Source organism: Perissodus microlepis, chromosome 9 (assembly GCF_051167445.1).
Source record: "Perissodus microlepis isolate ML-2025 ecotype Zambia chromosome 9, ASM5116744v1, whole genome shotgun sequence".
In the NCBI taxonomy this organism is placed as follows: Eukaryota; Metazoa; Chordata; class Actinopteri; order Cichliformes; family Cichlidae; genus Perissodus; species Perissodus microlepis.
Window position 1 is genome coordinate 8,049,804 of NC_140469.1, and position 20,573 is coordinate 8,070,376.

At 41.9% G+C, this 20,573-nt stretch overlaps 1 protein-coding gene and 1 pseudogene across 2 annotated transcripts; one reads left to right on the plus strand and one right to left on the minus strand.

Moving 5' to 3' along the window:
• Positions 1-545: 545 nt before the first annotated feature.
• LOC146379968 (kinesin-like protein KIF1B) lies at positions 546-3,082 on the minus strand (annotated as a pseudogene). Its single transcript, XR_014801340.1, has 9 exons — positions 3,048-3,082; positions 2,388-2,502; positions 2,156-2,295; positions 1,994-2,055; positions 1,748-1,899; positions 1,367-1,566; positions 1,203-1,274; positions 984-1,103; positions 546-890 (listed from the first exon to the last, which is right to left on the minus strand). The product of XR_014801340.1 is annotated as a kinesin-like protein KIF1B (transcript).
• A 10,156-nt stretch (positions 3,083-13,238) lies between these two features.
• LOC146379969 (kinesin-like protein KIF1B) lies at positions 13,239-19,502 on the plus strand. Its single transcript, XM_084939910.1, has 5 exons — positions 13,239-13,254; positions 15,945-16,022; positions 18,951-19,059; positions 19,178-19,244; positions 19,392-19,502. Exons 1-5 carry the CDS (start codon positions 13,239-13,241, stop codon positions 19,500-19,502), a joined length of 381 nt encoding a protein of 126 aa, XP_084796036.1.
• Positions 19,503-20,573: the final 1,071 nt, after the last annotated feature.

The window sequence follows — 20,573 nt, forward strand, 5'->3', positions numbered from 1 at the left end:
GAGGGAGAGCCTTCAGTTTTCAGGCCCCTCTTCTGTGGAACCAGCTTCCAGTTTGGATTCGGGAGACAGACACTATCTCTACTTTCAAGATTAGGCTTAAAACTTTCCTTTTTGCTAAAGCATATAGTTAGGGCTGGACCAGGTGACCCTGAATCCTCCCTTAGTTATGCTGCAATAGACGTAGGCTGCCGGGGATTCACATGATGCATTGAGTTTTTCCTTTCCAGTCACCTTTCTCACTCAGTATGTATTAATAGACCTCTCTGCATTGAATCATATCTGTTATTAACCTCTGTCTCTCTTCCACAGCATGTCTTTTATCCTGTCTTCCTTCTCTCACCCCAACCGGTCGCAGCAGATGGCCCCGCCCCTCCCTGAGCCTGGTTCTGCCGGAGGTTTCTTCCTGTTAAAAGGGAGTTTTTCCTTCCCACTGTCGCCAAAGTGCTTGCTCATAGGGGGTCATATGATTGTTGGGTTTTTCTCTGTATCTATGAAGCGCCTTGAGGCGACTTTTGTTGTGATTTGGCGCTATATAAATAAAATTGAATTGAATTGAATTGAATTATTTGAGGAAGAAGCAGAGTTGGTTTGTTTCCAGCTGAAATCATCCAGGCTCAGGAATTTGAATCGATCCACATCATTTCTGCTTGAACTAGAGAACATGAGTGTCGACTTACATTTGGTCTGTGAGACACATGTCATAGTGACAGTATTTGGGTTAATATGGCATTACTCACCCTGGTCGCATTTCTTCAATATCAGGCACCAAGTTCAGGAACTCGTTCTTTGCAGCCCGCGCAAGGTAGGAGGTCTCCAGAGTGGGAACCATCGGGAAGTTTTCATAGTCTGAGCAGGAGGGACTGGAGGCACGTGAGCTGTTCTCAGGGGTCCTTTATCACAAATCACACCAAGTTAGAATCAAATAGATAACCTGTCAATAACCGTTTGCAGATCGAGGTCAATGTTCCTAAAAATATGTTTACGTCTGGCCCATGGAGCCACAGCGGGAGTCCGAGAGAGGGGCAGGTAGAGGAAGGGGTGAGGGTGGCACTGCTGAAGCTCGTCACGGATGGATCATGTCCGATTGGTGAGATGAGAGAAAGCTGAAGTGAAACAACAGCAGGATGAGGTAGACGTCAATATAGGAACTCCCTGATGTGACACAGAAAGGCTATTTTTTATTTCTTTGTATTATTTCTCACCTTGCAGTCACTGATGCTGTTCACCAGCTGGTTGTATTCAGTATTGAAGGTGTGTGTCAGAAGGCGCAGGCACTACAACACAACAGGAACAAGACCGATCAGCTCCGAGCAGAGAAGGAAGAAGGCAGCAACAAGAACGCCCACTAAGCCGATGTTTTTCTCACCTTGGTGGCCAGCTCCTTCTCACGCTTTCAAAGGTGGTGCTGGAGATCTGCGAGGAGACGGAGGTGGATGTGGACAGAGTGCCGGAGCTCACGCTGGGGGACAGAGACTCGCTCAGGGACTTGGTGGTGGGAGCTGTTCCCACGGGAGCCGCCTCTCCCAGCTTCTCTCCCAGTGCCAGAAGGTGACGGGTCTTTTCCACCTGGAAGAAAGATGGGGGCGAATGTGAGGTGGGAAGAAGAGGGGAGGGTTAGTCATGTAAAGTCTGTACTCTAAGAAAAAACTTTTTAGAATAGCACTTTGGTCTTTGAGTTGAAAAGTCATTTTTCCCTCAATGATATTAAACAGAGATTTATTTCTTTATGAATCTTTTAAGGCCCCACCTCCTGCAGCTGCTCCAGCTTCTCTAGCTCCCACTCGTGCTCTAGGATGAGGCTATCTCCTCTGGGCCCCCAGCCGGCCAGGTTCTCCTCTCCACGCACATAAGCCACTGATGTGTCCAGGACCTTCCTCTTCCTCCTCCTCCTCTGCATCCCTGCTCAGGACATGAGCCCTCATTAGCATGAAGCTCTCCACAGAATTATGATAAAACAGCTGCCGTTCTTTAAACATGTTTCATGGCCGCTCACCTGGGCTTCCAGTGTCAGACATCTTACACAAGCTCAGCTCGTAGATCCCAGTCACTCGGTTGCTATAATGAAGCAGAAGTTTTGAACAAGGAAACTTTGTAACAGGGCAGATATCTTTGATTGTGAAACAGAGATGGCCACAGTGCAGCAGCCCAGATTTACCAGTCAGGAGTTTTGGAGTATCCAGTCCCAAAGAGGTTCTTGAGAGAACGGGGTGGGGAAATCTTGGCGTCTCGGGAGTAAAAGACCATGCAGATGTCTTTGGTGATAATAGCAGGCTGGATGCAATGGTCCAGCTGTAGAGAGGAGATAAAGGGTGTGTGTTAGACACGATGACATCAAGAGACTTAAAAACACGTACAAACAGGTACAACACGGCGGAGCAGCGGCTGACCTCCAGATACGCAGATAAGGTCGTGTAGATCTTCTCTCTGTAGGGAGTGACGTGGTTGAGCAGGAGGGAGTTGTGCAGGGAGCTGTCCCACACTGCCTCAAAGCGATAGAAAGTGCTGAAAAAGACAGAAAGAGGAAAAGTTAGCTTGACAGCATTATTGTTCACATTCATCCTTTAATCATGACAAAACGTGAGGAATCGCACTGAGGTGAGACCTTGACAACAGACAAATCAGGAGCCACAGAGTGTCAAGTGTCAGCCGACACCAATCGGGACAATGATAAGAAAGAAATTCATTTACAGACACGTGAAAAAGCAGTTTAAGGTTCTAGATCTGGATTATTACAACACATCATTATTTATTTAAAGCAACCCAAAATGCACAAATGACTATAACCAAGTACATCCTGTGATTCAGCAGCTGATGGAACCAACTTTAGCAGCAAAAACTTGAGGTAATCATTTTTTATTAGTGTTTCACAGCAGTGTGGACGGATTTCTGGCCTGTTTGTCTTTACAATGTTTCTTCGGTTCATTGAAGTTTGCAGATATTTATTCATTCACAGCTTTCTTAACGTTCAATCATGTTGAAGTCTCAACTTTGAGCCACTGCAGCACCACTCTGTTGTTGCTTTGCTGCTGCGCTCTGGAGTCACTGACCCAACGATGATCTCTTTGACTCTAGAGTACTTCATGGCTCACTCAGTGACCTGGACACTTTGCAGCTTCTTTGGCAGCAAAAAAAGCCCAAATAATCATCACCTGAGCAAAACCGTTGGTATGAGGTGTTTGTGCTGATATGCTGTGTTTGGTTTTCACCAATGTTGAAGCTGTGCATTAGGGCTTAGCTTTTCAACTTTGCAAACCTAACCCATGCTGCCATGTTGTATTTAGAGGGAAAATGGTTTCTCCTGGAAGTCTTTCCAAACAGGCCATATTTGTTGAGTCTTTTTCTAATTGCACTGCCATGAACTCCAACATTTAGCATGCTAACTGTGGCCTGTAGAGCCTCAGATGTGTGGGGTGAATTTTCTGGGACGTCCACTCCTGGTAAGATTGGAAACAGTCTTTGAATTTTTTAACTTGCGAATAATTTTTCTTGCTGTAAAATGATGGACTTCAAAGCCTTCCCACATTCATGGGTATCAACAACTGCTTCTCTCCTCCTCAGTATGTTACCACTTACCTGAATACACCACACCAGCAAACTGACAGTAGTGGTTACACTTACTGATGATCTAGTGCACTTGATTAGCACTTGGCTAATACTGACCCTCTTAAATAATTATGGAAATAGTCTTGGATGTACTTAGTTTTTGAAACATCTGAATTTCGGCTCAGTGTTTGTTAAATAAATAATGACCTGGTATAATGTGTTGTGTTGTTCATCTGAGGTTGCATTTACCTCATACTAAGACCTACTAAGGACCTGATATTTTTTTTTAAATTTATGTACATAAAACCAGAGAGCTCACATAACTGCATATGCTCAGAATAAACAGCACACATGGATACAAATGACTGCCTTGAAGCAGCAATCTTAAGACCATCACTATGAGCTCCATACAAGGTTACACTGTTCCTGTTATTAACATTACGCTTTAAAAGAAGATATTCAACTGTGTACAAAGGAAGCAGTTACCACTGTGTGAGTAATTAGAAAACAACATGTGCACCAATCCTGTACCTGGTGCGGCAGGTAGGTACCATGACAGGGCAGGCCTCCACTGTGATCCACGATGGCTGGGAAGTACCTGTGCATGGAGGGAGGAGGTGACACAACATCCCAACTTATAATATTCTTCCTGGAGATCATTTTTATGGTTCCTTTAAAGCTTGTGCGTGAATATAACACTCCAGGTGGATACTCACTCTCCAGTGGGCTCCAGCTCGCTGATCTCAAACCAGACCAGCAGGTCGTACTTGCTGACACACTGACCCAGGTTGGATTTGGTGATGGTGTTCAACTTGGTGGCTGCAACTGCCACACACACACACACACACACACACACACACACACACACACACACACACACACACACACACACACACACACAGAAGCTCAATGTTATCAAGCTGGAATTTGTCTGAATTTAAGAGAAGATGAATAAAAGTGAGGAGTATTTTCTACATGCTTTGGGTGACTAAATGGAGGATGGATAGGTGACGTGAAAACACTACTGACCCTTTATACTGAGCCAATAGCTCGCACACTTCTACTAAATCTGTCTAAAGAGCCAGTAATCACAGAGGATAGATACTGGAAGCAAACTGAAATGTTAGGAGGAACTAAATCACACATTACAACACCAGTGGCAGCACCCTGCTGTCTCACACATCGGGATCACGGTCCTGTTGAAACGGGCTAATTGCTAAAGCTCACAGTTGCATTCCTCTATACTCAATATGATTGAAAGGAATGTTATTACACTTGAAAACTGCTCTATTCACGTCTTCTTTTGGTGTGAATGATATGTCAGCAAGGTGCAGCACTCATAACCACAGCAGAGCTTTACCGTGCTACCACCTGCAGCCACAGAGCACTATAAGAGCACAGCACGACTCTAATCACTACAGCACCAGCATCAAATGTCTGGCTCATTAGCAACGTGATACACTGTTTACAGCAACACTGTTTACAGCAACAATACTGCACAACAAGCTAAATAGATTTAAAAAAACGAAAAAAAAAATTGTTGGACAACAGAAGATAAATGTCCTTTTTTTTCTAATGTCAACTGGCTGGCTGTGTGGTGCACAGCCTTAAGAGGCCAGCATTCAGACCCCAGAGTTTAACGGCCAAGTTCGAGTCTCTGACGGTCCGTCTGCTATAGCGGGGTAGGCCGAGCGAAAGACGAAGCTCCGGGTTCCTCCTTTTTCGAGCTTTTTTTTTTTTTCATTCACATTTATTTACATTTATTTACATTATTTACACTGAAGCTGTGTTCACATTCATCCTTTAATCATGACAAAACGTGAGGAATCACACTGAGGTGAGACCTTGACAACAGACAAATCAGAAGCCACAGAGTGTCAAGTGTCAGCTGACACCAATGATAAGAAAGAAATTCATTTACAGACAGGTGAAAAAGCAGTTTAAGGTTCTAGATCTGGATTATTACAACACATCATTATTTATTTAAAGCAACCCAAAATGCACAAATGACTATAACCAAGTACATCCTGTGATTCAGCAGCTGATGGAACCAACTTAAGCAGCAAAAACTTGAGGTAATCATTTTTTATTAGTGTTTCACAGCCAGAGATGGGCAGTAACGCGGGGTAAAGCGTTACTGTAATCCGATTGCTTTTTTCAAGTAACGAGTAATGTAAGGGATTACTGTTGCAAAAACGGTAATTAGATTACTGTTACTTTCCCGTAAGCACGCTGCGTTACTGCGTTACTAAAACCGTCATTTTTTTGCCAGAGTGCCTCATGACAATAACAGCTGTGTGCAGATCAACAATGGATAATCTATGGAGGAGTGCAGAGAGAGTATGACCGTGCAGCGTTTAAAGCGTGGAAGTACTGAGCTTACTTTGAGTTTGATTCTGTAAAAAGTGACAAAAACTTTTAGAAACTTCTTTTTACAGCGAAAAACCCCTTAACTTCAGAGCAAGCACCGAGTACGCTACTACGGGATTGGAAATTCACAGAGAGACTCACGGATTCTTCCACAAATTTCTTCTAGTCAGAATGTTGCATATAATTAAATTTTTGCTTGATGCATAAAGTTAAAAGATTAAAACGAATAAAACAAGTTTTAAAAACAGACTTTTCCATTTAATTACATTTTGTATGATGGATTATGCAGAAAAAGTAGAATTGGGCTGAAAGATCTATTGCTTTATTACCTATTCAGGTCATAAATCATGTTTTTAAAAAGTAACTAAGTAATTAATTACTTTTGAAAATAAGTAATCAGTAAAGTAACGGGATTACTTTTTGGGGGAAGTAATCAGTAATTAGTTACTGATTACTTTTATTCAAGTAACTTGACCAACACTGCTAGTTAAGTTACTACCATAGTTAATACAGTTACGGGTAACATGATAGTGCTAACCCATAACCCCGAACTCTGTAATACTGTAAATGATGAGTGATTTAAGTTAACACTAAACATTAAACAGTGTCTCCTGAACATTTATAATCAGGTGTGAGTCTGGCTGCATTGACCTTTGAAGATGCAAATTTAGCATGATGGCTGATGGTGCTGTGTAAGCTTCTACTTACAGGGCTCTAGACTAACTTTTTGCCATGGGCGTACAGGTACGCCTAACTTTAAAAAGTTAGGCGTACCGGCACAAAAGTTAGGCGCACACAAATTTTATAATAATTTATATAATATAATGTGTTTTTCTGGATACACTGTGCTTTTTCAGCATTCAAAGATTGACGACACCGTGTCAGAGCACTGGCTATGAATTTCAGAAGGATCAGGCCTTAACTTAACAGAAAAGTTAGCAATAGTTCTTTTCCTATTACAGCTACATCCACTTCTGTCGTGCTTAGGCTGCTCACTAGGGCTGGGTATCATCACTGATTTCTATAATCCATTCGATTCCGGTTTTCAAAGTCCCGATTCGATTCAACTTAGCCTCAGACAGTCAGAAATATTATAATTCTGATCACTTATCAGTATTGACTTCATCAGAATTGTGAACATCACAGCAGATGCCTTTGTGTGAAAGTAACTGAGAATAAAACACAGAAAAACATGAAGGAGATTTTCCTGGTCTGGCTTTTTATAGCAGATAACCTTAAAAATATTCTACAATGTTCTGCATATAAAGTTTAAATTTCTTCAGTATTGAACAACAGAAAAAATAGGCTTTCTTGTCCGAGGTCATTTAAGTGAAAAAAAGAAAAAAAGACAGCAGCTGACAGCGCTGTAAACAACGGTAGACTGGTGGGTAATAAGCGAATGAATAATACAGAAAACAGAGATTGGAGACGGGAAACTGTTCTTGAAGTACAGAGAGAGAGCTAGCTGTGCATAAAGTGTGATTTTAATAGTCGTGGAAGCAAAACAGCAAAATTCATGACGACATTGATCAAATGTGAAGCGCAGTTTGCTGCTTCTTTTGCTGCTGGCTCGGTGAATTTTGGTTGGAGAGAGACAAAACCCGCAGCTCAGAATCAGCGCAAGAAGACGTAATCACAGCGCGGACCGGACGCATCAGAATCGCTAAGCTCCGACAGCGTGTCCGTCTACGGGCCGTCGGGTGAGAAAGCGGAGAAAGACAAAGTTGATTCTGATGCGTCGGGTCCGTTCTGTGTTTACGTCTTTGTGTGGAATCCGTGTACCTGCTCTCATTTGCTGTTTGGTTGTTGTTGAAATGGTTTTGTGAGCTTTAATGAGAAATAAATAATAATAATGAGAATCTGGCGTTTCTGGCAAAACACAGTTATATTTAAAAGTCGATTCAGGATTTAATGAATTGATATCGCTTTATTCAAGCTACTCACCTCCCACTTTCAACTGGACCATGGCCAATCAGAGAGCTCCCGCCCCTTACTATCTCTGATTGGTTTAGTCCACGATAGGGGCATAATGTGTGTCTGTTGTTGACCACAGGGAAGGTTGCAGATTTTTTTTTTTTTTTTTTTTTGCTACCCGAACAGTTGGTCGCACAGGTGCAACCAAATATTTTTTTTTAGTCGCACCACTGAAAAATTTGGTCGCATTTGCGACCAAATTGGTCGCACTCTAGAGCCCTGACTTACCTTCTACACTGTGTTTAACACACATTTCAGAATAGCAAAGAGGAGCACTGTTGCTTCATCCTTGATACTTTAGAGGAGAACTGGACTGCAGATCAAAAGGTCCTTAATAGCTTTTTGTCCTCCCCGACCCTCAAAGCCAAACCAGCCATGAGAGCTGATGGGACACGATTTGTAAAAGTGACATTATCAGAAACAAAGGGGAGCAACAATACTTCATATTTGCATTCTTTAGAGAAAAGTATTTGAAAAGGCTGTCTGCTGTTTTGGATTGATGTCGTTCTCCTGAGGCTCAAAGAAGTAGGGCAGTGTCACGGTCCTTTTGGCAGCAGAAAGCTGCTGAGTGCTGGAAAGAAGCACGGCCACACCAGCTGAAATGTCTCACTGACACAGAAGCTGTTGGCCATCCTCTGTGTTGCCACTGTCTTCACCCTGCTGTTATTAAGTCTCAATAACATACATTTCTATATAGCTAAGCTTGATGAGCGATGCCTTGTTGGCTGACATTTATGTCTTTGAGCGTGTGAGAAGTTTAATAATTATAAAACCACATGAATTTGACAAATGTCCTTTTAACCGTCAGCTCATGGTGAAGTACACTGAGCCACCCGGAGCTATAATATCAAAATAGAAGCTGCTACCTTTGTCAAGAGTGGCTGGATCTGAGTGCATACTACTTTCAGTTATTCAAATTTTGCTTAATTTGTTAAAAGTCCTGTCTATGTGCAGAGAGTGTCTTCCAGAGGAATGGTTCTGTGGGGATTGTGATGTTCTACATCACAAACATCAGCCACTCCACAACAGAGAAAGTGTTATTGATGTTTTTTAAAGCCATTCCTCCAACCACATGTATTATTAGAGTGGACGGTCAAAATTGCACCAATATACAAGGTATTTCCTCATGAGATTCACTCAATTTTGGTTTTCATATGTGTCTACAGCCAGTTAGAAAGAATCTATTTAAGTGGTTTTCTCTTTCTTGGTAGCTGGCATTCTGGCAACAGTAAAGCTTTGAAACTGCTCCTGTGGGTTGCGTAAACTTCACAGTGTCAGCAGGAAAAATCGTGATTTTAATCGACATTAATAGTAAACAGCAACCTGCTATTTAGGTTTCTGTGGTGGATTTGAACATAGTGTGATGGAGCATGTTTTCTGCCCTTGCTGTACAATCAGAACATGGTATTGCTTTAACAGAAGTCATCTGTGAAGGCAGTGGTGTATTATTCATGTTGTTTCTTTTTCTTTTTGGTCCAAGGACGTTATGATGTGCACCAGGCGATACACAGATGTCAAACATGCCAGCAGCGGTGCAGCCCTGATTTAAAGGACCTGATTAGGAGTGGATATTGGCCAGCATCTGTCAACATGTCTACTCTTTACACTTTAGACCTCTTGAGCTCCTTCCTGGAACTAAAAGTATTTTCTCCATGATTCTCCAGGGAAGCTTTTGCAAAACTGTTGGAGCATGGTACTACAGTGGCTTGCAAAAGTATTCGGCCCCCTTGAACTTTCCCACATTTTGTCACATTACAGCCACAAACATGAATCAATTTTATTGGAATTCCGCGTGAAAGACCAAAACAAAGTGGTGTACACGTGAGAAGTGGAAGGAAAATCATACATGATTCCAAACATTTTTTACAAATAAATAACTGCAAAGTGGGGTGTGCGTAATTATTCAGCCCCCTGAGTCAATACTTTGTAGAACCAGCTTTTGCTGCAATTACAGCTGCCAGTCTTTTAGGGTCTGTCTCTACCAGCTTTGCACATCTAGAGACTGAAATCTTTGTCCATTCTTCTTTGCAAAACAGCTCCAGCTCAGTCAGATTAGATGGACAGCGTTTGTGAACAGCAGTTTTCAGATCTTGCCACAGATCTGAGGGGGGGCGAATACTTTTGCAAGCAACTGCAAGTGTGGGGGAAGGCTGAGTGAAGTATTTCTTTGATATTGTTTTTCAATAAGCAGATGCAAATATTTATTCCTCTGTTATATTTCTGTACATACAGACTGGGCGTGCCAAAAGCGATGCACTGCAGCACAGCTTTCTTGATGAGGAAGAGCAGCTGTGCTGTGATGTCAGCTTCAACTGCCCAGCATGCACACCTGAAATGTTGGCGGTTTCAGTTGATGGTAACAGAAAGCTATATCACTTTCAGCAAAAAGAAAGGTGCTCATTGTTGATGTTCCTTGTGTTTGTGTTTTTATGCACATATTTATAAAAACCTTCCATGGTTAGACTTTATTGTTTCTCTGATGTTACTCTGATGACCGTGACTTTTTTGATGCCGTTTTTTTTTTAAGTATGTTTATTGAGATTTTTTGATATAAGAAAAAAAAAAGACAAAAAAGACACAACCCCCCCCAAAAAACAAACAAAAAAAAACAATAAAACAAAACAGACAACACAACAGCAAGGGCAAAAACACACAAATAAGGCAAAATATTACGCTGCAACAACAAAAATACTACTTCAGCGCCGGCAATAAACAGAAATAAAACGCTGAGGTGGTACGCTGAATTATTTGCGATCGATCAAAGAGAACTTTGTTTTAATACATGATCTAAAAATGGCTGCCACACATCAAAGAAATGACTAAGTTTGTCCGCTGATGTGTACCTAATCCTCTCCACGTGCAACAGAGCAGTCAGTTCTGTTAGCCACATTTTGAATTGAGCTACAATATCCGACTTCCAGAGAGTCAAGATCATTTTCTTAGCAATTACCATTCTGAACAAAAATGTAGTTTGTGCAGCAGAGCTGAGGTGTAAAAGGGAAGAGGAAGATCCAAACAATGCAGTTATTGGGTCCGGCTCTAATGCGCAATTGTAGATATCAGAAAAACATTTAAAAATGTCCAACCAATAGTTATGCAATTTGGGGCAAGTCCAACATGAGTGAGAGAGCCTTCTCCAAGTTTACAACGATCACATGTGGGACTAATAGAAGGAAAAATGATGGCGTTTTTGTTGCTGAAGACAGCAAAATGTCTGCATTTGTAGACACTTTACAGAAGGCAGTGAAAAATGCAAGTTTAGGTGATTTTGTTTTTCATTTTGGTTAATTTGACATAATAGTTTTTACTATAGTAACCAAACGACTGTCTTCTGCAAGATGACTACTGTTAAATTAGAGTAAATGGAAAATCTTGTCATTTACTTTATAATTTCTTACTATTTTATTATATTTGTTACACGTCGTAGACACGGGGAAGAGGCACATGTGGGGATTCCCAGTGGACAGCAGCACGAGAGACTTCAAGGAAGGCCTCCAAACTGGATGAAGAGGAGATGGAGGTCGCTGTGTGTCGACATAGATTGTGTCTTTTGTGTTACTTTCACTTCAGGGACGGCAAACTGTGGCGTGTTTCAGGAACGGTTACATGCCTGACAACTACACTTCTGAACAGGTCCAACTTTTGATTTGCACTCAGAATGATTACATCAAAGAGTTTAGTTAAAAACACTAAATGAAACCTGCAGACTTGCTTAAAGTGATTCGTATTCATGAGAAACTGGAGCGTCATTATCATTGAGTTTATTTCTTTCCCTGCTAAGCAACACCAAGTCTAGCCCTGATTGGCTGATATAAGTGACCACAGACCTGTCGCTGTGTCAGTTTGAATGGGTGATTAGAGACCAACACGTGTTTGTTGCTGCTCCATGTTTTCTGCAACATTGTGTGTAGTTACTGCAGCTGTGTGTGCATTCTGCTGGCAGGAACAGGAAACAAGTGAAAGAAAACTGGCGAGCATCCTGGAAGGAAAACTTAATCGGACATAACAAGTTAAAACAGTTTGCAAGTTTCAAGCCAAACTGCTGAATCTACCGTCCAGGTTCTCCTTGATAGCGTGACTCTGTGTTGTTCTCCTTCATTCTTCTGTCTCTGTCTGTCAAATCTCAGCGTGTTATAAACCAACTGTTGTCACCCTCTGCTGCTCAGTGTGCTGGTTGTTTTCTCGGGAATCTCAACCACAAGAAAGTTTATACGAACGAAGCTAAAAAACCTGTGACAGTTTGTGAAACGTCATTAGCAGCAGTGAAATAAGATTCCAAAAGTTAGTGAAATGATAGAGGCTATTTTATGCTGGAAAAATTCTTCTAGCACAAAGCGGCCCAATAAACGGAATTTTTTAATACAGAAATACATCTAATGATAAAAAGACAAGCAGAGAATTCATTGTCTTTTTTCAATTGCAGAGCTGGGATGCTCGTCTCCTCATGGAGCGCTCTCGAGCTGTGAAGTGTCCAGATATCAGCGCTCAGCTGGCTGGTACCAAGAAGGTTCAGCAAGTGCTCCCCAGACCTGGAGTCCTGGACAGATTCTTCCCAGACCAGCCTCAAGCTGTGCAGCAGATCCGAGCGACATTGGCTGACCTCTACACTCTAGACATGGTGAGAAAAAGGGCACGGTTTTTTCATTGTTTGGAAAATTTGGCATTAGATAATCCTCACCTGGGTGTTGCTGTTCAGTGTAAGCAATATCATTTGCATTTTATTCCTCTGATTTATTTCTGTGTGGCGTTTATAAACTCGTATTTCTTAGGCTGGCTTTTAAGGAAGGAGAAAAGGTATGTATCAGTTGGCTGGGAAGAAAGATGGAGGTGGAAAGGATGTGCGAGCTATGGGACAAAGTTGCTGAGACTAGGTTAAAAAGAGGTGAGGATCAGTGAGCAGGAGTGTGGCTTTGTGCTGAAAAGAGCACAACAGATTGTCTGGAGAGAAGGTGAAGGAAAGTCAGCTGAAGCAAGACAGTTTGTGGAGTTTGTGTTGGACTCTATGTTATGCTGGGAGCCTGGGGATTAGTGGACTTTGATTCCAAGTTAATACTAGCTAGTGTTTCTCACTGGTTTTTGCGTGGTGGAGTAAAAGGGATTGGTTGGTGGCTGTTTCTAATGTTAGCCTTTTCTTTGCTTTCTTACAGGCAGGGTAAAGACATGGTGATGAATGAGTGTGTGGGCCGTCTGCTGAGGACCAAGAGCTCAGGACAGTCAGACGGGGGCGTCGCAGCAGGAGTCACCGTGCTCCACAATCCTCTGCTGTTCTGAGATGTCACACTCCTGCCTGCTAATACAAACCACGGTGAAGTCAGAGTTCCACCTGCACCTCCACCTGTTCTTGCAACAGCATGAAAACTGACAGAGGTGAGACAGCAGAAAAGTTCTTGTCTATTTCTTTTTTTTTTTTACTAAGTTAAGGAATTAAGTTAAGAAGAGTGATTAAATAAATTGTTTCTTGCATTTTTGATTTAATGATTGTGTTTAGGATTATTTCAGAAACGTGTTTAGAGGATCTTTGTAAGCCTGTATTTACTTTAAAAGAAGGGAAGCACTTCTTCATCCTACAGAAAAGGTGACACATTACAGATGAGTTCATAAAAAGTGTCTCTGTCACTCTTTCAAGGCTCTGTCACTTTTTCTTTTTTACTGGAACAGCATGGTAAAGTAGGCCTAGGTTGCCATCTTGTGGCGGTGTGTTGTTACTACAACATATGAAATTGTGTTTCTATTGGAAATATAATTCAGCACCACTGAGCCGCTCTCTCAGTTACAAACTGAACCTGTTTTTAGACATATAAATCACTAAGCACAGTGAAGCTTTTGGTTTTGTAAAAGTGTTTCTTATTCAAAATGCATGTTGATTTTTATAAGGTTGAAGAGCAGTTAGCAGTGCATTCATGGACATCTTTAAACTATTAATTGAAGAATCTTTGGTCATGATGGCATGAACTAGAAACGTGAGCTCCAGGTGAGACTGCACAGAAGAACAAGTGTCCTTAAACTGCATCAACTGATGACTTCTTACAATTTTATTCTGTGTGTTTTTATCATTGAATGTTTCTGTCTTTGTGTACATGTAACGCAGACACTAAAGCTGTGCCAGAATGTCATGCTGAAGAGAAGGATTCTTTTAAAATGCATGGGGGAGCAAGCGAGTCAGATACCAAGGGCACAAAGATGAAGCAGGTCTGATCGGAAACCGTTTATTTCCAGGCCAGGGAGCACAAATAAAAACACCCATAAAAAACGTACACAATAAAATGTTATCAATAATTAAAATCACCCAGGAATAAACAAACCCGATTCTAAAACTATTAAAAATCCAATTTTCTACGTTTACTAAAATCCCCTGATCTAATTATGCCACATGTTTATTATGGGTCCACCAGCAGGCCAGGAATTCCTTTTTTAGAGCGGAGTCCACGCCAGCCTCGTCTCCGGCAGACGAGGAGAAGCCTCCAATCCTCCTCTTGTCCCTTCACTGGGTCCATCGCATCCCAGCCCAGCTCGCGTTCTGCACCGGAGTCCGTCATGCGATGCCACCACAGCTGCTCTCGCGTCAGGGCCCTGTAAAATAACAAACAGGGGCCAGAACGGTCGTCCCTGGAAGCGGCCTTGGCTTATAGCCATGGCGACCCTCTCCCAACCCGGCTTCACCCGGTAAACAACAGTGGAGACACTACTTACAAATGCAGGCAGAGGTATACCTCTGCCCTGCTGCCAATCACATGCGTTGTCTCCTACTGTTGCCGTTCCTTGCTGTCAGGGCTGGGTCGCCACGTCACGCTGGCCGATCCGTCTCCAGCTTAGGCGTCGCAGTCCCACGATCAGGCAGCAGGTCCCTCTTTTCACCTGGCCTTCACACATTCCTCCTCATGAAAGGTCTTTACACAGCTGATAGGCCACCTCTGGACACACCCATCCATCTAGCAGTTGTTCCCTATCAATTAATTTGTCGCATGCCCAGCCAATCCACAGTGGATTACAACATTTCAAAGGAAACACAAAAACATGCAATAGAAACACTAAAATGACACTCATAAATAAACACTAAAAATCAGAATAAAACCAATATGCAAGATAAATACGAATTTCCACTGTGTGACATACACATGCTAACACAAGCTACTGTAACTTAGAGAAGCTCAGCAATATATTATTAAGTACACAAACAGTTCCAGGTGCTGGACTGTTTGAAGGCCCCACTTTGGATCACGTGAAGGACATTCAGTTTTTTGTTGCAAACTGTTTACAAGAAACGCACTATTGTCACACCACAGTGAGCCAGTTGCATGAACAGCAGCCTAATCAGACTTCTGTAGAGTCTCAGAGTTTTTGGAGTCTGCTTCTTGTGTCCAACAGGAAGAATTCTGTCCATAAACAAAGGATTTTAAAATGTACCATTTCTTTTTTTTTTTTTTTCATTTTGTAAAGTAACCTAAAATTATTATTGCCTCAAAGGGATTTATACTCTGAGCTATGGTTTTTTTTGTTTTTTAAATCTTGTTCTAAGCAGCCAACGAATTGTTAATGCATGATTAAAGTGAATTGTTAATTTACCGTTTCTGGTTTTACTATAAACAGACTGGGGACGCTTGTGTTTCCTTTCTTCCTAAAATGATCAGATAAGACTTGATTAAAAGAAATAATGCAAAGGCATTTTGCTGTGTTCACAGAGGGTCTTGAGGGTCCGTGTAAACGGAAAGATCTTGGCGATGGTGTGTATGGATTTGAGTATTACCCCACCACACCTGGAACATATTCCACACAGCTACACATGGGCATGCAAACAGTACAATAACTGGAATACTCCAACTTGCCATTGTGACTGATCATTCTATGCTCTGTTTAGTCCCATGGAGGTTAAGATTGGCACTGAGGCTGGCCAGCAGAAGGTGAGGGCCTGGGGTCCTGGACTGGAAGGAGGAGTTGTTGGTAAGTCTGCTGACTTTGTGGTGGAGGCTGTTGGACACAATGTTGGTACAAGGGGGGTCCTGAAAGCATGTGTTGATTAGCTTCAGTTTCTTCTCTGAAGTTGCTCTGTTTCTCTTCAGGTTTCTCTCAGACCAAGATTGAATGTGATGACAAGGGTGATGGATGGTGCGACATGTGCTGCTGGCCCACAGAACCAGGTGAGTATGCTGTCCATGTGCTCTGCAACAATGAGGACATCCAACACTCTCAGTTAAGATTAGTTTTCGTGATTGTTGCCTCAAGGCCTGAGATCATGGTGGTGGGCTTGTGATGGACGCACTTTTCATGGCTGAAACCTCTCCTCTAGAGGCTAAGCCTAGGCTTGAAGCCACTGGGGTGTTCGTTGGCGACGGTGACGCGATGTCACTGGTATGCATGAAGTTATTAAACTTGATACAGTCCAATAACTCCAGCCTTACTCATCTTGTCGCTTGTTACCTGTGTCTACCTTAAATATCTTCACAAACTCAAAATGTGACCTCTAGCACCAAACGCTTGCTGCAGTTCTTGGTGTCAGAGGTGACACACAAGGTATCAGGTTTTCGCTGCAATTACTTTTTCATATAGGACCAAGTATGTTTGGATAGCTTTTTGCCCTTGAAAACTGCCGTTTAATATTAGACATTCTGTTATGTGAACGGCTGTGTGCAGGCAGGAAAAGGACACAAAGAGCAGACTCCGGAGACACACGTGAACTCAAAACAGCTTTAATGCTGAACTCAAAAGGGCAACAAAACTAGGAATACAAAATACTAGTGATGGCCCGCTTGAAGCTGAAGCTCCGGTGCGTGTGTCAAAAAAATCAACACACTGCTTCAGAAGCACTGTGTCGAAGCTTGATTCGTTTGGCCAGAGTCACGTGATCAGTGACGTCCGAAGCTTCGTTTAGAACCTAACTGCTTCGGTATCTGATTCAATGGTTTATAAGGAAATGAATCATTCGTGGGATTTGTGGAGCGTTTTGATGGTGACAGATAGCAAACCACTGATATTTCTACTGAGAGATTTGGAGCCAGCGAGGAATAGAGGGGGTTCTGTTGTGTGGGAGAATTTTGAGTTGATTTTTGTCAATCGGGTGGGTTTTCCAGCTTTGTGTTCTGGCCGTTTGCTTTTGTTTTGTGCGTGTTTATTATATCTGAAAACGGGAAAAAGGTAAAATGTCAAAAATCTGCTTCCATAATATAAATATCATTAAATAACTTTAGAAAAACTTCCACTTAACTCTTTACATGTAATGTTGTAAAAATATATATTTTATTGTTTAATTAATCTGAAAATGTTAGTCTGCCAAATGTTCAGCAATTGACTTTATTTATTCTCTTTATCTGATAGTTTGTGGGGCCCAGGTAGACTGTATAACTGCATCTCTACCAGTTTCTCTGCACTCCAGCCTCCTCTGTGCCATGTGAAGGGATTTTCCTTAAGGCAGGAGAAATTATCTCCACGAAAAGGAACAGGTTCGGCCATCGCACAGTGAAACAAGTTCTCTTCTTAAATAAAAATGAAAAAGGGCTACTTTAAATGCATCATGTTTTTAATTTGCAAGTTCATAAGCATTTTCCTTTTCCATTTCACAATCAATTCTGCCCCCAGGTCAAAAATATGTCTGGGAAAATTTCCCTAATATAATATTATTTATAAATATACCCGTCTAGCGGTTAATTGCATAAGTGCATGGAGACAGGACCTCACAGCGGAAGCATACTCCATAATGTGTTGTACATTATCATATGTATATTATATGTAATGTGGTATTTTTCAATTATTGTATTTACCAACATCAAGAAGTCACAAGCAAAGAAAGACCAAACCATGGTGCATGTTTAAACAAGGAGAGTTTACTGGTCAAAATTATTTATTAAACAAATAAACCACATTTTTTTAACGACCAAAACATACACGTTTAAAGCAGTACAGCGGCCCAATATCAGACAGAATTCCACTCTGTCGAGTGGGCAATCATTATGAAGCAGCTGGTTTTATTTTGTGGATTCAAGCTGCTCTTCATATTTGTGGCCACCAGAGAGGACTGTGTTGAAAAGCTTCGAGTAATGAACCGTTTTTCAACACAAGCTTCAGAAAGCTTCATTTGGCCATCACTACAAAATACACTTACGCAGACAGAACACACAGCTAGATAGATCGCAGCACGAACACAGGGAAACACAGGGCTTAAATACACAGAGGGAGCAATCAGGGAATGGGTAACAGGAGGGAAACACAGCTGGGGAAAATCAGACCTAACGAGACAAAGGAAGCAAAACCAGACGCATTTACATGAGACACCGACTTTCAAAGTAAAACAGGAAACATAACACAGAGACGCGAACTTGACAAGGGGATACAGCTGACAGGGGAGAAAGAGCAACTAGAGAACACAGAGACATAAACCATAAGACAGAACTCAAAGAAACCAAAGACTGGAAATGATAAATAATATAATAAACTCAAAACCCTGGGTCAACGACCCAGGCATCCTAACACATTCTTGTCTAATGTTATAAATGTATTGATCTGAAAGGTGTAAGTGTGACAAATATGGAATAAGATACGAAATCAGAAAGGAGGCAAATACTTTTTCACAGCGCTATAGTCTGTAAATGGTCTTCTTTTGGCTATAGTAGATCTTTTACTTGTTCCTTTTTTAATTGTTTGTTAAAATTGTTTTTTTCGATCATATTGAGTATAGAGGAATGCAACTGTGAGCTTTAGCGATTATCCCGTTTCAACAGGACCGTGATCCCGATGTGTGAGACAGCAGGGTGCTGCCACTGGTGTTGTAATGTGTGATTTAGTTTAGTTCCTCCTAACATTTCAGTTTGCTTCCAGTATCTATCCTCTGTGATTACTGGCTCTTTATACAGATTTAATAGAAGTGTGTGAACTATTGGCTCAGTATAAAGGGTCAGTAGTGTTTTCATGTCACCTATCCATCCTCCATTTAGTCACCCAAAGCATGTAGAAAATACTCCTCACTTTTATTCATCTTCTCTTAAATTCAGACAAATTCCCACTTGTTAACGTTGAGCTTCTGTGTGTGTGTGTGTGTGTGTGTGTGTTCGTGTGTGTGTGTGTGTGTGTGGCAGTTGCAGCCACCAAGTTGAACACCATCACCAAATCCAACCTGGGTCAGTGTGTCAGCAAGTACGACCTGCTGGTCTGGCTTGAGATCAGCGAGCTGGAGCCCACTGGAGAGTGAGTATCCACCTGGAGTGTTATATTCACGCACAAGCTTTAAAGGAACCATAAAAATGATCTCCAGGAAGAATATTATAAGTTGGGATGTTGTGTCACCTCCTCCCTCCATGCACAGGTACTTCCCAGCCATCGTGGATCACAGTGGAGGCCTGCCCTGTCATGGTACCTACCTGCTGCACCAGGTACAGGATTGGTGCACATGTTGTTTTCTTATTACTCACACAGTGGTAACTGCTTCCTTTGTACACAGTTGAATATCTTCTTTTAAAGCGTAATGTTGCTCTAGCTGTGCTCACTGTGATCCTGAGCTCCTGTTATGTTTGCTGCAGGGGATCCAGCGGAGGATCACAGTGACCCTCATCCACGAGAAGGGCAGCGAGCTCCATTGGAAAGATGTTCATGAGCTGGTTGTAGGTGAGCAGCCTACCTTTAGGGTCTAGTCGTACTATACCTCTGTGTAGAAAACAAACAAACCCAAAGCTCAGAAACAATGTTTTATAGTGTTTGTGTGCTTTTGATAGAGGAAGACAGGACAGAACATCATTAAAGGGACTTTGTGAGATCACACTGAAAACGCACCACTCAGTTCACTCTGAGATATTTTCAGTCTGGAAAGATGAATCTGTCGGGCTTTAGGCTGCTTCTCACTTTAAGCAGTTCATGCTGTAGCTGATGGACCAAAAAATGACATTTCATATTTTAGACATTCAGCTGCTGACTCTGAAGCCAACAGGCTCTTGAGTGTGGATGATTGTGTTGGTACTGGATGCTGTGATCAAACAGCTGTTCTGATCTGTTTTCATTCATGCCTGTTGTTATTAAGCCTCCTAAGCTCCAAACCAGTAAAAGCGATCTTTGGAGGCAACACCCTTTTTAGTACTTTGCTGTATTTGTTTGTGATTGTGTGACACTGAACCACAGTGCTATGTATATCCTCTGTAACACTCAGACGTTTCCAGATCAGTGTTTTCCCCCTCAGCTGTTTCTCTCTATAGTCTTTCCTCTGTAACAATGAGGCACCAGCAGAACATATCTGGCTCTCAGTCCGTGGCTGATAGTGCCCCCTGCTGTTGGTAACAGGAACAGTGTAACCTTGTATGGAGCTCATAGTGATGGTCTGAAGATTGCTGCTTCAAGGCAGTCATTTGTATCCATGTGTGCTGTTTATTCTGAGCATATGCAGTTATGTGAGCTCTCTGGTTTTATGTATCAGGACATAATTAAAAAATATCAGGTCCTTAGTAGGTCTTAGTATGAGGTAAATGCAACCTCAGATGAACAACACAACACATTATACCAGGTCATTATTTATTTAACAAACACTGAGCCGAAATTCAGATGTTTCAAAAACTAAGTACATCCAAGACTATTTCCATAATTATTCAAGAGGGTCAGTATTAGCCAAGTGCTAATCAAGTGCACTAGATCATCAGTAAGTGTAACCACTACTGTCAGTTTGCTGGTGTGGTGTATTCAGGTAAGTCTGAAACATACTGAGGAGGAGAGAAGCA